This window comes from Oncorhynchus tshawytscha, linkage group LG12, assembly GCF_018296145.1.
Source record: "Oncorhynchus tshawytscha isolate Ot180627B linkage group LG12, Otsh_v2.0, whole genome shotgun sequence".
Taxonomy (NCBI): Eukaryota; Metazoa; Chordata; class Actinopteri; order Salmoniformes; family Salmonidae; genus Oncorhynchus; species Oncorhynchus tshawytscha.
Genome location: NC_056440.1, coordinates 71505693 through 71525656, shown reverse-complemented (window position 1 = coordinate 71525656; position 19964 = coordinate 71505693). Strand labels below are relative to the sequence as shown.

The 19964-nt window shown below is 45.6% G+C and overlaps 1 protein-coding gene across 3 annotated transcripts in view; it reads right to left on the bottom strand.

Moving 5' to 3' along the window:
* Nucleotides 1-11788: 11788 nt before the first annotated feature.
* The window catches only part of LOC112235085 (alpha-ketoglutarate-dependent dioxygenase FTO), a 237323-nt gene continuing 229147 nt past the window's right edge, over nucleotides 11789-19964 (bottom strand). For 2 of the 3 annotated variants that reach the window (XM_042331032.1, XM_042331033.1), the window contains exons 9-10: nucleotides 16087-16227; nucleotides 11789-14844 (exon numbers count right to left, since the gene is read on the bottom strand). In XM_042331032.1, the coding sequence (XP_042186966.1) occupies nucleotides 14838-14844; nucleotides 16087-16227 (148 nt within the window). In that variant the 3' untranslated portion in view covers nucleotides 11789-14837. Of the gene's footprint in view, nucleotides 14845-16086; nucleotides 16228-19964 lie in introns of those variants that run through there. The other variant, XM_042331035.1, reaches the window with a different exon arrangement.

Below are 19964 nucleotides of genomic sequence, written 5' to 3'. Positions count from 1 at the left end.
GTCCTGTACTGTGGACTGACACACCACACCTCTCTATACTTCAACAGTCTCTAGCTGTGAGTGAAAGGGGGAGACGCTTTGTAACTGTGTGTGGTTACTGTGTCTGATACATCATCCAGGACATAGGACTTCCAGGAAGAGTAGGGTCCACTTATCAACAAGATATACTGTCCCATCTCATATCACTACTGATGATATACAGCATTACATCACTGAGGGGCCAGGAGAGCAGACAGAGTAAACAGATACATATTAGTAGTAGATACAGAGTGATACATGAAGGTAGGAGGCACAGAGAGAGGTGAAAAGTGGGTAGAGAAAGAGAGAGAGTGAAAGAGAGAAAGAGAGAGAGAGAGAAACATAGGGGGAGAGAGAGAGATGGAAAGAGGGAGAGAGAAAGAAAGAAAGAAAGAGAGAGAGAGAGAGAAAAAGAGTGAGAAACATAGGGGGAGAGAAAGAGAGAGAGATAGAAAGAGAGAGAGAGAGCGATAGAGATAGAGAGAAAGAGAGAAAGAGAGAGAACTAAGTAAAAGACAGACAGAGAAAGACATACAGTACCAGTCAAAAGTTTGGACACACCTACTCATTCAAGGGGTTGTTATTTTTTCAATTTTCTACATTGTAGAATAATAGTGAAAACATCAAAACTATGAAATAACAGATATGGAATCATGTAGTAACCAAAAATTGTTAAACAAATGTTATATTTGAGATTCTTCAAAGTAGCCACCCTTTGCCTTGATGACAGCTTTGCACACTCTTACTATTCTCTCAACCAGCTTCACGAGGTAGTCACCTGGAATGCATTTCAATTAACAGGTGTGCCTTATAAAAAGTTAATTTGTGGAATTTCTTTCCTTCTTAACGCGTTTTAACCAATCAGTTGTGTTGTGACAAGGTAGGCGTGGTATACAGAAGATGGCCCTATTTGGTAAAAGACCAAGTCCATATTATGGCAAGAACGGCTCAAATAATCAAAGAGAAAAGACAGTTACTGTAAGTCAATCCGGAACATCTCAAGAACTTTGACATTTTCTTCCAGTGCAGTCGCAAAAACCATGAAGCGCTATGATGAAACTGTGTCTCATGAGGACCACCACAGCACAGGAAGACCCAGAGTTACCTCTGCTGCAGAGGTTAAGTTCAGTAGAGTTACCTGCACCTTAGATTGCGGCCCTAGATAAATGCTTCACAGAGTTCAAATAACAGAAACATCTCAACATCAACTGTTTAGAGGAGACTGCATGAATCAGGCCTTCAAATTGCTGCAAAGAAACCACTAATATAGGACATCAATAAGAAGAAGAGACTTGTTTGGGCCAAGAGACACGAGCAATAGACATTAGAACAGTGGAAATCTGTCCTTCGGTCTGATGAGTCCAAATTTGAGATTTTTGGTTCAACTGGGAGGGGTGCGTCACCTGAGTGGGTTGAGTCACTGATGTGATCATCCTGTCTGGGTTGGCACCCCCCCCCTTGGGTTGTGCCGTGGCGGAGATCTTTGTGGGCTATACTCAGCCTTGTCTCAGGATGGTAGGTTGGTGGTTGAAGATATCCCTCTAGTGGTGTGGGAGCTGTGCTTTGGCAAATTGGGTGGGGTTATATCCTTCCTGTTTGGCCCTGTCCGGGGGTGTCCTCGGATGGGGCCACAGTGTCTCCTGACCCCTCCTGTCTCAGCCTCCAGTATTTATGCTGCAGTAGTTTATGTGTCGGGGGGCTAGGGTCAGTTTGTTATATCTGGTGTACTTCTCCTGTCCTATTCAGTGTCCTGTGTGAATTTAAGTGTGCTCTCTCTAATTCTCTCTCTCTCTTTCTTTCTCTCTCTCGGAGGACCTGAGCCCTAGGACCATGCCTCAGGACTACCTGACATGATGACTCCTTGCTGTCCCCAGTCCACCTGGCCGTGCTGCTGCTCCAGTTTCAACTGTTCTGCCTTATTATTATTTGACCATGCTGGTCATTTATGAACATTTGAACATCTTGGCCATGTTCTGTTATAATCTCCACCAGGCACAGCCAGAAGAGGACTGGCCACCCCACATAGCCTGGTTCCTCTCTAGGTTTCTTCCTAGGTTTTGGCCTTTCTAGGGAGAAACCTAGCCACCGTGCTTCTACACCTGCATTGCTTGCTGTTTGGGGTTTTAGGCTGGGTTTCTGTACAGCACTTTGAGATATCAGTTGATGTACGAAGGGCTATATAAATACATTTGATTTGATTTGATTTGAACTGCCATGTCTTTGTGAGACACAGAGTAGGTGAACTGATAACCTCTGCATGTGTGATTCCCACCGTGAAGCATGGAGGAGGAGGTGTGATGGTGTAGGGGTGCTTTGCTGGTGACACTGTCAGTGATTTATTTAGAATTCAAGGTACATTTAACCAGCATAGTTACCACAGCGTGTTTCCAGGAGGATCATTGAGTGTCTCCAGGAGGATCATTGTGTGTCTCCAGGAGGATCATTGTGTGTTTCCAGGAGGATCATTATGTGTGTGTTTCCAGGAGGATCATTGTGTGTATCCAGGAGGATCATTGTGTGTGTGTTTCCAGGAGGATCATTGTGTGTATCCAGGAGGATCATTGTGTGTATCAAGGAGGATCATTGTGTGTATCAAGGAGGATCATTGTATGTGTGTCTCAAGGAGGATCATTGTGTGTGTCTCAAGGAGGATCATTGTGTGTGTGTCTCCCCAGGAGGATCATTTTGTGTGTGTCTCTGGGAGGATCATTGTGTGTGTGTTTCCAGGAGGATCATTATGTGTATCCAGGAGGATCATTGTGTGTGTCTCCAGGAGGATCATTGTGTTTCTCCAAGAGGAACAGTGCTAAGCTTTGCTGCAGTCAGAGGTCATCTCCATCATCTATATTAATGAGCTTTATCATTAGACAGCTCTGTGCCGTAATCCAATATGAGACGACACACACACACATGCACACACACACACACACACTCACTCACTCACATACACACACAACCCCCTACTGCCCAGCACAGGGACTGAGCCTCAGTGAGCCCAGGCCTTAAACCACCCACTGGAAGGCAATTAAGAGTTTAACCTGGATGCAGCCTGGTGAATCCAGAGAGAGACTCCTCAGTCTCCAGTCAAATGGAGCAGGATACAGCAGAAAGAGATAGTTGCAGGAGAGGTGGAGAGGTTGTGGAGAGAGGAAGAAAGATGGACACAGAGAGAGAAAAACAGAGAGAGACTAAGAGAGATGGAGAGGGTGTGGAGAGAGGACGAAAGAGAGAGGGAGAGGGAGAGGGAGAGAGAGACGGACCCGAGAGAGAGAAAAGGAGAGATAGAAAGAGAGAGAGCGAGAGAGAGACAGAGAGAGAGGTAGGTAGGTAGGTAGGTAGGTAGGTAGGTAGGTAGGTAGGTAGGTAGGTAGGTAGGTAGGTAGGTAGGTAGGTAGGTAGAGAGGGAGAGATAGCGATTGGCAGAGAGAGATAGAGATAGGTAGAGGGAGATAGAGTGGTGTTGATGGTATCCTTAATGAAATGATCAAATATACAGACAACAAATTACAATTGGATATACTAAAACTCTTTAACATCATCCTTAGCTCTGGCATCTTCCCCAATATTTTGGAACCAAGGACTGATCACCCCAATCCACAAAAGTGGAGACAAGTTTGACCCCAATAACTACCGTGGGATATGCGTCAACAGAAACCTTGGGAAAATCCTGCAAATGTCAAATTGGCTTTTTACCAAATTATCGTACAACAGACCATGTATTCACCCTGCACACCCTAATTGACAACCAAACAAACCAAAACAAAGGCAAAGTCTTCTCATGCTTTGTTGATTTCAAAAAAGCCTTTGACTCAATTTAGCATGAGGGTCTGCTATACAAATTGATGGAAAGTGGTGTTGGGGGTTAAACGTACGACATTATAAAATCCATGTACACAAAACAACAAGTGTGCGGTTAAAATTGGCAAAAAAAACACACATTTCTTCACACAGGGCCATGGGGTGAGACAGGGATGCAGCTTAGGCCCCACCCTCTTCAACATATATATCAACGAACTGGCACGGGCACTAGAAAAGTCTGCAGCACCCGGCCTCACCCTACTAGAATCTGAGGTCAAATGTCTACTGTTTGCTGATGATCTGGTGCTTCTGTCACCAACCAAGGAGGGCCTACAGCAGCACCTAGATCTTCTGCACAGATTCTGCCAGACCTGGGCTCTGACAGTAAATCTCAGTAAGCCCAAAATAATGGTGTTCCAAAAAAGGTCCAGTCGCCAGGACCACAAATACAAATTCCATCTAGACACTGTTGCCCTAGAGCACACAAAAAACTATACATACCTTGGCCTAAACATCAGCGCCACAGGTAACTTCCACAAAGCTGTGAACGATCTGAGAGACAAGGCAAGAAGGGCATTCTATGCCATCAAAAGGAACATAAAATTCAACATACCAATTAGGATCTGGCTAAAAATACTTGAATCAGTCTGCTCACCAACCAAGACTTCACAAAATGGGACAAACACCAAATTGAGACTCCATGCAGAATTCTGCAAAAATATCCTCCGTGTACAACGTAGAACACCAAATAATACATGCAGAGCAGAATTAGGCCGATACCCACTAATTATCAAAATCCAGAAAAGAGCCGTTAAATTCTACAACCACCTAAAAGGAAGCGATTCCCAAACCTTCCATAACAAAGCCATTACCTACAGAGAGATGAACCTGGAGAAGAGTCCCCTAAGCAAGCTGGTCCTGGGGCTCTGTTCAGAAACACAAACACACCCCACAGAGCCCCAGGACAGCAGCACAATTAGACCCAACCAAATCATGAGAAAACAAAAAGATAATTACTTGGAAAGAATTGGAAAGAATCAACAAAAAAACAGAGCAAACTAGAATGCTATTTGGCCCTAACAGAAAGTACACAGTGCAGAAAACCTGTCCACTGTAACTGACCCAAACTTAAGGAAAGCTTTGACTATGTACAGACTTAGTGAGCATAGCCTTGCTATTGAGAAAGGCCGTCGTAGACAGACCTGGCTCTCAAGAGAAGACAGGCTATGTGCACACTGCCCACAAAATGAGGTGGAAACTGAGCTGCACTTTCTAACCTCCTGTCCAACGTATGACCATATTAGAGATACATATTTCCCTCAGATTACACAGATCCACAAAGAATTCAAAAAAAAAATCCAATTTTGACAAACTCCCATATCTACTGGGGGAAATTCCACAGTGTGCCATCACAGCAGCAATATTTGTGACCTGTTGCCACAAGAAAAGGGCAACCAGTGAAGAACAAATGTAAATGTAAATACAACCCATGTAAATGTAAATACAACCCATATTTATGCTTATTTATTTTCCCTTGTGCTCTTTAACCATTTGTACATTGTTACATCACTGTATATATATATATATATATATATATATATATATATATATATATATATATATATATACATATATATGTATAATATGACATTTGCAATGTCTTTATTGTTTTGAAATTTCTGTATGTGTAATGTTTACTATTAATTTTTATTGTTTATTTCACTTTTGTAAATTATCTACCTCACTTGCTTTGGCAATGTTAACACATGTTTTCCATGCCAATAAAGCCCCTTGAATTTAATTGATAGAGATAGGTAGAGAGAGATAGAGATAGGTAGAGAGAGATAGAGATAGGTAGAGAGAGATGGGTAGAGAGAGATAGAGATAGGTAGCGAGAGATAGGTAGAGAGAGATAGAGATAGGTAGAGAGACATAGAGATAGGTAGAGAGAGATAGAGATAGGTAGAGAGAGATAGAGATAGGTAGAGAGAGAGAGCAGCAGTGCTAGGCTAATCTCAGTGCAGTCAGAGTACACAGCATCGCCTGGCTGAGAGAAAGGTCATCCCCTCATCCTCTCCAAGGACTTCCTTAAATAAAGTCTCCTATCCTGCACTTTCCAGAGCAAACAACCTCCTCCGTTCTTTATTAACTAAATATGAGCCACTCTGACCGGGGGACAAAAATTCAATATTTTCCCCACCAAATATTTAAACCAAGCAAATAAACAGATAAATAAATAGACCTCCCCTGCCGACGGAGGAGGACGGCCAGCCCTCTGGATGTAATTTGACGGCCCAGTTATTTGAAGGGCCAGAGCCCACAGCTACTCATTTGAGGACCTGTCAATCAAAGCAAGAGCGAAAAGCGACACCGGTGTTGTCACCATAGAGGTGTGTGTGAAAGGTGTGTGTGTGTTTCTGTGCGTGTGTGTGTGTGTGTTGTCACACACACACACAGACACACACACATCCTTCTTCAAGGTTGGAGCAGATAAGGTGAGCGTCTCTCCTTATGAATATATCACACCATCCCCCCTCCTCTCGTCCCTCTCTCCTCCTCTCCTCTCCTCCTCTCCTCCCTCTCTCCTCTCATCCCCCTCTCTGGGCCACCTATCAAAACATCTTCATGCTGGCCTAATAGCCGGAGCCTTCATGGCGTTGTGTTCGCTGTCCAGGAGATGCATTAAACATGATGACCGCGAGAGAGAAGAGAGGTGCAGCAGCAGAGAGAGTGACTTGTCTCGGCTAATTCCACCCGGCTGATTAAGTTTTAAACCGCCACGTCAGGTCCGTCCTCTCTGGGGAAACTCACAACACTTTTAGCTTCTTTTTTCTCATCTAAAAAAAGGCTGAGAATTGCTTGGCTATGGCTGTTTTCTCTCTCTCTCTGGCCAGCCCATCAGGCCCACACATGGCTGCACCCCTGCCCAGTCATGTGAAATTCATAGATTAGGGCCTAATGAATTTGGTTTCAATTGACTTATTTTCTTATACGAACTGCAACTCATTAAAAACGTTGAATGTTGTTGCGTTTATATTTTTGTTCAGTATACATCTCATCTACTATGCCTGTTTGATGTCACTGGCCTCTTTCTCCTTTATTACAGACACAAATACCTCCCATCAGACAATCCCGCAGGTGAAGAAGCCAGATATGGAGGTCCTGGGCTGGGGTGGTTACATGTGGTATGTGGTTGTGAGGCCTGTTGGATGTACTGACAAATTCTCCAAAACGACATTGGAGGCAGCTTAGGGTAGAGAAATGAACATTTAATTATCTGGCAACGGCTCTGGTGGACATTCCTTCAGTCAGCATGCCAATTGCACGCTCCCTCAAAACTTGAGACATCCCGTCAGTAGAGGATGCCTGGTTATTTTAAAAAAATGCCTTAAATAAGCATGCCCCATTCAAGAAATTTAGAACCAGGAACAGATATAGCCTTTGGTTCTCTCCAGACCTGACTGCCCTTAATTTAACCAACACAAAAACATCCTATGGCGTTCTGTATTAGCATCGAACAGCCCCCGTGATATGCAACTTTCAGGGAAGCTTCATACTTCATACTTGTCGCCAAACCCACTGGCTCCAGGTCATCTACAAGACCCTGCTAGGTAAAGTCCCCCCTTATCTCAGCTCACTGGTCACCATAGCAGCACCCACCTGTAGCACACGCTCCAGCAGGTCTCTCTGGTCACCCCCAAAACCAATTCTTCCTTTGGCCGCCTCTCCTTCCTGTTCTCTGCTGCCAATGACTGGAACGAACTACAAAAATCTCTGAAGCTGGAAACACTTATCTCCCTCACTAGCTTTAAGCACCAGCTGTCAGAGCAGCTCACAGATTACTGCACCTGTACTGCCCATCTATAATTTAGCCCAAACAACTACCTCTTCCCTTCCTGTATTTATTTAGCTCCTTTGCACCCCATTATTTCTATTTCTACTTCGCACATTTCTACTTCACACATTCAAATCTACCATTCCAGTGTTTAACTTGCTATATTGTATTTACTTCGCCACCATGGCCTTTTTTTGCCTTTACCTCCCTTATCTCACCTCATTTGCTCACATTGTATATAGACTTATTTTTCTACTGTATTATTGACTGTATGTTTGTTTTACTCCATGTGTAACTCTGTGTTGTTGTATGTGTCAAACTGCTTTGTTTTATCTTGGCCAGATCGCAATTGTAAATGAGAACTTGTTCTCAACTTGCCTACCTGGTTAAATAAAGGTTAAATAAAAAAATTAAAACATCTGTGGCATTGTGTTGTGTGACAAAACCGCACATTTGAAAGTGGCCTTTTATTGTCCCCAGCACAAGGTGCACCTGTGTAATGATCATGCTGATTATCTTGGCAAATGAGAAATGCTCACTAACAGGGATGTAAACAAATTTGTGCACAGCATTTGAGAGAAATAAGCTTTTTGTGCGTATGGAAAATGTCAGGGATTTTTAATTTCAGTTCAAGAAACATGGGACCAAAACTTTACATGTTGCGTTTATATTTTTGTTCAGTGTAGATGATGACTCAATTATGCCTGGCTTCTCCTTGCTGTGCTATCTTGGCATAAGTAAATAGAGCCATTCTAATCCCACTAATATGGATGGCAGAGTGCTAACTAGGCTAACACCGCTAACTAGGCTAACACCGCTAACACTGCCAACTAGGCTAACACCGCTAACTAAGTTAACGCCACTAAGGAAGTGAGACAGAAAGAAGCACAAATGCTACAAACCAACTCAGGAGAACTGGGCTCAAAAAAAGCTGTGAATCTGAACGAGAGACGAGAGAGAAGTAGAGGGGTCTCTCTGGCCAGGCCCTCAGACAGGCAGAGCCAAGAGGAAAAGCTTGTCAAGCTGAAGACTAAGAGTGGTGACCAGAGTGATGGAAATGGTCATGTTTTGGAGCAGCAGTCCTCTGGAGCTAAGGGGTCTAGAGCTGGACATGTCCACTGAAGACCCAGCCGGGGAGTTGGGGAAAAAGTGGGTCAGAGGACTTCAGAGCCACTAGTGAAGATCAAGGCTGGAGAGAGAGAGAGAGAGAGAGAGGGGCCCTGTAGGACAGACAGGCTGGTGACCAGAGCCAGGCCACAGCAGTGTCCCACAAACATCATATATGCTACCCCCCCACACACACACACACACACCCCTTGCCCTCTAGAACTCATTAAAGCCAATAAGCTCTTGCGATCAACAACAACAACGCTTAACTTAGACTCCCACAAACAGTGCTACCACATTCATCCTAATACTTACTGAACTGAGTGCTTGTGAAACTGTTAGAAGCCATACAGACCCACACACAGACGATGTGAAGTCTAGGGGATGGTTTGTTTAACTTTGAAAAGAGGCTTTGGAATTCAGCAACCCATCTGACCTGGTTGGGCCTTGCAAGGCTGGTAACACTGCTGGGAGTGGAAGAGAGACATGTGTGTGTGTGTGTGTGCGTACGTAGAGGGGGCCTATCTGCTAATGAGCTGGTAGACAGAGCTTATGGTTTTGACTGGCCCCCTCATTCCATTATTAGAGAAACAGGACCTGTATTATGTGCTCTCCTGTTTCTCTACCTGCCTCAGTAGTCTAATGCTTCTGGGCCTAGCATGGGAGCATGGATGGGCTGCTCTGGGGAGCTATTGTCACAGACTATAACCCATTCATCAGTCAAGTCAGGAGAGGAGAGGGGGAAGGAGAGGAGAGGAGAGGAGAGGAGAGGAGAGGAGAGGAGAGGAGAGGAGAGGAGAGGAGAGAGAGGAGAGGAGAGGAGAGGAGAGGAGAGGAGAGGAGAGGAGAGGAGAGGAGAGGGGGAATGAGAGAGTGAATAGATAAGGCAGACAATGAAGAACAAACAAAAGTCAGTGAAGATGTTGAAATATCTTCTCCATGAGGAATTAGGATTGATGTAGATGAAAACAAAGCATGATCTGTTTTGTACATGAACATACTGGTGAAGAGAGATCATTTATTGAATTGGAAATCACTGCAATTTAGCATGACAAATTTACCACTGCATTTTTTAAAGCTATGATATTGGTACAAATAAAACATTATATTTTACAGTATGTCATCAATTAGTTAGAATAGGTCAATAAGTCAGTGTTGACCGGTGCTGGTCTCTGTCATTGATAAATGATAATGGGCCAGTCCACTGCTGACAGAGACCTCTGAGTAGTGATACCATCTACCCCTGACTGCTCCTACTATTACTACTGCCTAGGGCCCCCAACCAGCATACAGACGCATGTGCACGCACACAGATACACTCACTTCCAAACCACCCTTTCACCCAATCCCTGGCCACACACACACACACACACACACACACACACACACACACACACACACACACACACACACACACACACACACACACACACACACACACACACACACACAATACATGTGAAAGGGATATGACCCCAAACCGATACTTTCCACAACACACACCTGGTTATTTTGTCTTCCCTGCCACCTGTTGTTGGTTTAATTGAGGCTGGGTTGGTCTGTTGCCTGCTGACCTGGCCAGAACAATGCATACCTGTGCCTCCCCTCTAGCACAATGTAATTGTCTCTTCAAGTGGGGCCTTTTCCCAGCAGCCCCGGGGCCCGGCCAGGCAGGGGGACAGTATATACCCAGCTAGGCCCATCCATCACTCAGTCACTCAGCCACTACAGGAAGTAGTTAACATGGCCGACCTATGGGGCTGTTGGACAGGGGAAAACACACAGAACAATGGCCATACTTCATCATCATCTAACCCCATGTACATCAATCAATCAGTCTGCTGTGTTTGCTCAACTAATTCAGCCGGTTCACTCTTGGATCAGGAGGGAGGGGGTGAAAGAGAGAGAGAGATGGAGACAGAGAGAGGATGATTATGTTAGTGTTTTGTTCTTCTACATAGAGTCATTGTTAGATCCCACTGAAGTGGTGGGTATCACTATACATGGGTGGTTACCTCAATATTATACTACATGGAGCTAGCTGTATCTAGGCCAGGGTTAAGGGTAGAGAGTGTGCATTAGGTAGTTGGGTAGTGCTGGGTATAGCAGTGAGGCAGGTCTTCATGGTTGTAACTTAGCTACAGTAGACTCTTTCCTCAGCTTGGCTGGGCTTGTGGCTTCAACTGACTGTGTCAACCCAGCAGGCCCTTCCTGGCGGGAGAGGCCTATAAACCTGCATAGGGGTGTATTATTATTTTATGAGTAATTATTCAGTTAAAAAGTAATTTCTACACACCGGTAGTGTGAAACAGCAGCCCTTACATTTAGCTATAGAGACACCCCATTCCAAATATAACTACCCTTCCAAATATGAACTTTTATTGACTGTGTTCATGACTAAATGAAATAAATACACAGAAGAAATACTCTTCTTGTTTAATGTCTAAGAAATATAGTCACGTACAGTACATCATAGTAGAGAGAGCAAGCTAGAGTATGACAGACAGAATGGCCCGTCTATCTGCTTTACAGAGACATGGCTAGGGCTGGGACGGCCTGGCAGAGTAAGTCGATGGACAGAGTGGCCTGAAACCCAGGGGTTAGTTGTGCTGCAGACACACTTGGGCTCATTTGTTTGCCAGTGAAATAGGCCAGAAAATAAGAGGACTTTGTACAGATGGCTGCCAGGGCATCCCATCTATCTGGCAGGGAGAGAGAGAGGCCAGGTGGTGACAGGGCATGCAGGCCAGAGAACTGTAACTCACACTCACCTGACAAATGAGTCTCAAATTCACTGCTCACACACACTCTAGGAAAAGGTAAAACACACTTAGATAGCCTTCTCACACAGCCTGGTAAATGAAATGTGTACTTGTGTAAATGTGCATGCACACACAAAAGCACAGGCACACACACAAATACACACACGGACACACGCACGCACAGACACACAGCGAGGCCAAAGTGGGATACAGTGTGATGATGAACATGATGCAGGAGCCTTGGACACAACAGAGAGCACCACACAGAGAGGGTCATAAAACACTGTCTTGGTTTATTTACTGCCTTCCTAAAGCTTCAGACAGACAAGCTGAGCTGTGAAACAGAGAGCACATAGTTGTTCAACTCAACAATACAGCCAGTCTACAATCTCAACCTCAGTCAACATAGAAAAAGATTCAGCAAGAGAACAACATTTTGGCAACCTTTAACATTTGAAATTGGAAAAACTTCCAGAAGTTAAAAAAAACATTTTTAACACTATATATCAGTTCTACTTCCTGTTGATATAGATAGATATATAAAGAAATTGGTAACACTTCATTTGAACTAAACACCATGATCTCTTCATAACCTTCATAAAAATGTCCTGACCATGTTATAAAGCTTCATACCACGAGTCATAACTTGTCAACACATGCCATTAAGCTTCAGTTATCACAATGACCCAAGCTATGAAGCGTTATGACATGTTTACAACATTGTTATAAAGGCATTATGGTGGCCAGGTCAAAGAAAGCAGCTGCACAACTGGTAGCCGGCGTTGGTTTTATTTCACACCCAGGTTTTCTAAGCAAAAAATAAATAAAATAAGAATAACTTTTCTATAATTCCCAAGTATTCCCACGCATAATAGAGAGACAATTAATCGTGTACAAATGTAAGCAAGCTTTGAAATGATTACGTTATAGTCAAATATTATATCTGTTTGGGCTTCTTGGGGTAAATTTGCAGTCTACAAGTCATTTGTAATTCGTCCCGTGGCTGAATCTAGTTGATGATCCCTGAAATAAAGTGTTATCAAAAAATAAAAAAGAAGGCTGCTCTGCTTGGCTTTGACAACCATCACATTTCACCCATAGCTTCTCTTTCCTGGTTGGTTTTGTCAGAAGCCGTGGATCTGAGTTTCTGGCCTGCAGCGATACAGGGAAAGTGGTGCTCTACACGCTTTAAGACTAATTAAAAGCCATTGAACAGCTGCAATTATGAAGAGAGAGTGGCAGTTAGGATGGGGATGCCTGCCTTTGTGTAGGGCTGCCTTTCAGCATTACAGTAGCTGTCTGCCTGGGCTGCCTTTCGGCCCTACACAAACTGTAGGGGGGGATCCTTCTATCAGCCACACATTATAGTAGCTGTCTGCCTGGGCTGCCTTTCAGCCCTACACAAACTGCCTGCCTGGGCTGCCTTTCAGCCCTACACAAACTGCCTGCCTGGGCTGCCTTTCAGCCCTACACAAACTGCCTGCCTGGGCTGCCTTTCAGCCCTACACAAACTGCCTGCCTGGGCTGCCTTTCAGCCCTACACAAACTGCCTGCCTGGGCTGACTTTCAGCCCTACACAAACTGTCTGCCTGGGCTGCCTTTCAGCCCTACACAAACTGCCTGGCTGGGCTGCCTTTCAGCCCTACACAAACTGCCTGCCTGGGCTGCCTTTCAGCCCTACACAAACTGCCTGCCTGGGCTGCCTTTCAGCATTACAGTAGCTGTCTGCCTGGGCTGCCTTTCGGCCCTACACAAACTGTCTGCCTGGGCTGCCTGTCAGTCCTACAGTAGCTGTCTGCCTGGGATGCCTTTCAGTCCTACAGTAGCTGTCTGCCTGGGATGCCTTTTAGCCCTACACAAACTGTCTGCCTGGGCTGCCTTTCAGTCCTACAGTAGCTGTCTGCCTGGGCTGCCTTTCAGCCCTACAGTAGCTGTCTGCCTGGGCTGCCTTTCAGCCCTACAGTAGCTGTCTGCCTGGGCTGCCTTTCAGCCCTACAGTAGCTGTCTGCCTGGGCTGCCTTTCAGCCATACATAAACGGTCTGCATGGGCTGCCTTTCAGCCCTACAGTAGCTGTCTGTCTGGGCTGCCTTTCAGCCCTACATAAACTGGCTGCCTGGGCTGCCTTTCAGCCCTACAATAGCTGTCTGTCTGGCCTGCCTTTCAGCCCTACAGTAGCTGTCTGCCTGGGCTGCCTTTCAGCCCTACAGTAGCTGTCTGCCTGGGCTGCCTTTCAGCCCTACATTAGCTGTCTGCCTGGGCTGCCTTTCAGCCCTACATTAGCTGTCTGCCTGGGCTGCCTTTCAGCCCTACAGAGCAGACTAGAGACATGCCTGCAGACAGAGACCTGCCTACTAGACTCTCATGTCCTTTCCTCTCTAACACAAACATCTCCCAGCCCTGCTACAGGCCCTATCCCTATCATACTGCTTCACACATATACAATATCACATACTGTAAATACTGCAGTGGCACACATTCAACCACACACATTCAACCAAACACACACACACACACACACACACACACACACACACACACACACACACACACACACACACACACACACACACACACACACACACACACACACACACACACACACAGTCACATCTTAGTAACACAGTCATGCCCTGGGAGATTCTGAACAAGAAAGTTGTGAAATACAGGAAGTGAATGGACATTAGGATACAACAGTATAATTAGAACAACATTGAGTTAGAAACAGAAAGTATAAATCTACTACAGATATAGGATTTTAATTTGATCACCCTGTTGTTGCAGGAAATTTCAACCCCTACAAAAATGTTCATTAATTATAATCTGTTGTAATTTCCTGTTGCTGCTGTGAGAAACTGGTCAAATTAAGATCCTACATCTGTATGACTATTTGTCATATCCATACACAAAGCTGGTTATATGTAGAAAAGAAACAGAACATTGATTGAAATAATACATTCCTACACATTCAGTTTTAATTCTGCAGGTTATCCACGTTACCATTGTGAGACAAGTTCCAATACCAGCTATAGCATGTTAGCAAAGCACTACTCAGGGTTCCATCCTCATGTTGCAGCCATGTTGAGTCAATCCAAGCAAAGCTAGATGAGACTGGTTTGGGTGGGGTGGGGCGAGGTACAGGGTTGGGAGGGGTCCAGGGTGGGCTGGGGTGGGGAAGTCTACCCCCATTGGAGGACGTTGACACCATCAGGAGTTGGTAGGTCCTCCTCTGTCGTCTGTCCTCACGATAGAGGCTGTTCAGATGACGGGGTGACTCTCTCGCTCTCTTTCTCCTTCTCTTTATTTTGTGTCCCATCCGTCACATCCTGACAGGAGGAAAGAAAACACAAGCCCAGTCATTCCTCCATCCATCTATTCACAGCCCATCCAGTCACTCACTCCGTCTGTATGACAACAAGTCATTGAGATGTCAGAGTGCAGGCAGGGCCGGGACCCGGCCACACACTGTAATTAACACACAGACTGAAGGAGCCAAAGTCTGCATTCCAAATGGCACCCTACTACCCAACTACCCTACTCGACCAGGGCCCATAGGTATCGGGTCAAATGGAGCGCGCTACATGGAGAATAGGGTGCCATTTGGGAAACATCTAATGAGCCAATCAGAGAGCCATGGTGGCTATGAAAAGGCCAGCGTACTGCAGAGTAATGTCTGCTGAGTTTAAATGCCAACAGGATGGGATAATTCAACTGTATTTCTGACTAAGGAAGAGAACTGCTGACCAGAGAGGCAGCAGTTACAGAAAAGAGGGTGGTGGCAACACCACGTAGGTCTATGAAGGAGATGGTCTATGAAGGACTACCTGACATGATGACTCCTTGCTGTCCCCAGTCCATCTGACCGTGATGCCGCTCCAGTTTCAACTGTTCTGCCTTATTATTATACGACCATGCTGGTCATTTATGTACATTTGAACATCTTGGCCATGTTCTGTTATAATCTCCACCCGCCACAGCCAGAAGAGGACTGGCCACCCCACATATGCTCTCTCTAATTCTCTCTTTCTTTCTCTCTCTCGGAGGACCTGAGCCCTAGGACCATGCCCCAGGACTACCTGACATGATGACTCCTTGCTGTCCCCAGTCCATCTGACCGTGCTGCTGCTCCAGTTTCAACTGTTCTGCCTTATTATTATACGACCATGCTGGTCATTTATGAACATTTGAACATCTTGGCCATGTTCTGTTATAATCTCCACCCGGCACAGCCAGAAGAGGACTGGCCACCCCACATAGCCTGGTTCCTCTCTAGGTTTCTTCCTAGGTTTTGGCCTTTCTAGGGAGTTTTTCCTAGCCACCGTGCTTCTACACCTGCATTGTTTGCTGTTTGGGGTTTTAGGCTGGGTTTCTGTTCAGCACTTTGAGATATCAGCTGATGTACGAAGGGCAATATAAATACATTTGATTTGATTTGAGATGGTTAAGTATTGTTGTATGGTGACAGGACAATCAAAGAGCTACAGGGAGGTATGCAGACTCATATAAGTGAGTTATTTAAGTGTGTGTGTGTGTGTGTGTGTCCCCGCTTATGTGTGTCTGCGACCGACCTCCAGAGGAGTGACTCCACCCTGTTGATGATGTCAGCTAGGTCAAAGGGCAGAGGCATGCTGGGGTCGTCGTCAGCCCAAAACGGCCGGTCCACGGGGGCCTCTTCTGGGGGCAGGGTCTGGGCCAGGCTGGAATGGCACCTGGAGGGACAAACAAGGACAGGAAATAACAGGACAGGTCAGACACTCCTCTGGACATAAATCACCTCCTATACAGACGCCACCATCATTACACATTGTTACACAGAAGCAATGTAAATCAACAGTGGTGGTTCACTGTATAACAAAGAAAATGAGATCTGTATCTGACTGATAGTGAGTTTGAGCAGATCACACAATAACGGGAGGTAATTAAGTGTGTGTTGTGTGTTTTCTGTAAACACACAGGGAGGACCAATGTGTGTTTGACCAGGAGGCAGTGTGCTTGTGTTTCCTCTCCTGTTCTCTTTGACTTCCAATAGACTGGTCCCTATTAGACCCTGCAGGGTGTAGGGCTGTGTGTGTGTGTGACCTGATGAGTAAGGAATGTTTTGTAAGTAGCCCTACATGGGTGTGTGATCTGTGTGTGTGTGTGTGTGTGTGTGTGTGTGTGTGTGTGTGTGTGTGTGTGGGGTAGGTATGTGATCTGTTTGAGAGGTGAGAGTCAGAAATGTTTTGTAAGTAGCCCTACATGGGTGTGTGATCTGTGTGTGTTGTGGTTTAAACCGTCAATATGATGACAAAGCAACAGTATCCTCAGTGATTAATGCTCCAGTCATTTCCACACAGCCAGATGGTTTCTCTGGAAAGCCCTCTCTTTTCATCCAGTCAGAACAAGAGACAGATAGAGAAACAGCCCTCTGATGTTATTAAATGGTGTTTCTACAGTCTCTACATTATATGATTAATGGATTATGACTTCTACTGTTTCCACCACCTAGTCTGTTGGATCAAAATGGATTCCAAAGCATCACGGTATGAGACGTCTCAGTAGGAATCAGTATTGTATTTACACAGGTGACTTGGTGGCAGTCTGGACTGTCAATGTAAATCTGTCTTCCATAGTGACAGATGAGGCTGACCCCTGACCTGGAAGTGAAGGAGGGGATGGGTGGGAGGGGCCGGTGGTGAGGGGTTGTGGTCACAGTTACTCCTTACTTCACGATCTCCTCCTCCTCCTGCTTCTGAAATAGAAGCTGGTTGGTGTCTGACTCCCTGACACCCTACCTCCCCATCCCTACCCCAGGCATCCTGCTTCCCCCTGCCTCCCCACCCCCCTACAGTCTCTAGGTTCCCTAACAGGGAGGTGTGTGTTATGGATGTGACGGGGAGGTCGTTAATGTGGCCAGGGAACAGGCAGTCCAGGCCATCCCTGCCTCAATTGGCCGTTCTATATTTCAACCAAGGGCCACTTAATGCTGGAGTAGTTGTTCAGCTAAGTGGTACCATTCAGCTGTGGTCTAACCCTCTGATAGGTAGTGCATTACGCCAAGAGGACGGTATTAACATACACCATCCACATATATCTTCCAGGCCTCAGATCAGGGGCCTGATAATAGAATGTGTTAACATGCTCTAAGTACCATTATGTAGCAGATGACTTGATAAATAATAGGATCAGCTGACCTTGGGGCTGCGCGACAAGACATGGGTCTAAATGTTCTCCTGATTTATTTAGGGGCAGAATTACAGGAAGCGCCACTTCAGAGAGAAGACGACGGACACGCCAGGCATAAATATAGAACTGGATGAAAGAAGACACAGACGCACAGAGAATAGAGGTACGCCTCAAACGCACACGTTCTGCTGACATCAGCGGACCGACACCAAAGGCCATGGGAACACAGTGCCGTTTGAGTTTGAGAGTGAATTAACTATTCATGTTAGACTGGTACAATAGAAAACACTGGCCTCTTTTCGGCTGTCCTGAACGAGGATATGAAGATGGACCATGTAAATATGTGGTGAAGTTCATTATGTGGTAATACTGTACTCATCTGACAGAGAATCTAACCATATTAAACTGGAATGGAGAGGTCTGTTTAACCAGAGATGCAGTAGTTATGAGGATGAGAGTTGTGTCAAATATAATAGAGGCAAGGACATTCAACCAACCACCTCCAACCAATAGCTGCAAATACCACACCTTCACTTAACCGCTAAAATGGAATGAAAAAATTCAATATCTAGTCTGGTACCTTAAACTCTCATAGAAATGCATTGTGAGCCACAGCACTATATACATTCTCACAAATCACCACTTTCCCCTGGGAAAACAACACCTTAAAGGTAAGGTCAAAGACAAAGAGGAGGGAGAGAGGGATGGAGAAAGAGAGGCAGAGCTAGAGGACTAGGAGTGTGTTTGTGAGTCTACAGTGTTCCAACGGATTAACCCTAGACAGATATGGGCTAACTATCCCATCTGGTGCTCTCTCGCCCACTCGCTCAGGAGAGATTGGCAATACAATCACTCATTTCAATTTGCCCTGAAACCCTATAGCCCGGCAGGCCTGCTCAAATAGTATGCTAATGTGAAAGGAATCTGAGCTTCTATCGCCTTTTATTCCACAGAGGCCTTCCATAGTGCAGCCACACACTGCACTTGAACTGTTCTGTCTGACTGCCTCCTAAAAGGCACCCTATTCCCCATATAGTGCACTACTTTTGATCAGAGTCCTTTAGCCCTGGTTCAAAGTAGTGCACTAAATAGTGAATAGGATGCCATTTGGGCCGCAGGGTCTGTGGCAAGGAGGGGGCTATAGGGCTCTAGCTGGCGGCGAAGCTCACCATAGGACTCAGGCTCCGGCTCCACACTGCTCTGCTCAAACTAACCACTTTAGCTAAAGTGAGTGTTAATTATGGACAGGCAAAGCAGTCAATAAAAGGTTAATGTAAAAGTCAAAGGATAAATTCCTTTAAGCATTGCATCATTCCACCATCTCCGCGACCGACACGGTGCTCGCAGGTCTCTCCTAATCAATATGTTTTACTGTAATGCGCTCCCCATCGATTTCCCCCTGGCTCAGCCCTCCCTCCTCAGCCCACTCACTGCCCTGCCTGGTAAAGAAAGGAGAGAGAGAGAGAGAGAGAGAGAGAAAGAGAGAGAGAGAAAGAGAGATAGAGAAAGAGAGGAGGAAGAAAAAGAAATCCATTGCTGCAAGTAAATAAAATGATTAACCTCTGCTTCACTTTGTTTTCTCTCTCTCTCTATTTGTTGGGAGTGCCTGGCTGGTCCAGAGATCAACATGATCAGCATCAGGAACCCTCCATCTCTCTCTCTCTATTTGTTGGGAGTGCCTGGCTGGTCCAGAGATCAACATGATCAGCATCAGGAACCCTCCATCTCTCTCTCTCTATTTGTTGGGAGTGCCTGGCTGGTCCAGAGATCAACATGATCAGCATCAGGAACCCTCCATCTCTCTCTCTCTATTTGTTGGGAGTGCCTGGCTGGTCCAGAGATCAACATGATCAGCATCAGGAACCCTCCATCTCTCTCTCTCTATTTGTTGGGAGTGCCTGGCTGGTCCAGAGATCAACATGTCAGCATCAGGAACCCTCCATCTCTCTCTCTCTATTTGTTGGGAGTGCCTGGCTGGTCCAGAGATCAACATGATCAGCATCAGGAACCCTCCATCTCTCTCTCTCTATTTGTTGGGAGTGCCTGGCTGGTCCAGAGATCAACATGATCAGCATCAGGAACCCTCCATCTCTCTCTCTCTCTCTATTTGTTGGGAGTGCCTGGCTGGTCCAGAGAGCAACATGATCAGCATCAGGCCTATTTGTTGGGAGTGCCTGGCTGGTCCAGAGATCAACATGATCAGCATCAGGAACCCTCCATCTCTCTCTCTCTATTTGTTGAGAGTGCCTGGCTGGTCCAGAGATCAACATGATCAGCATCA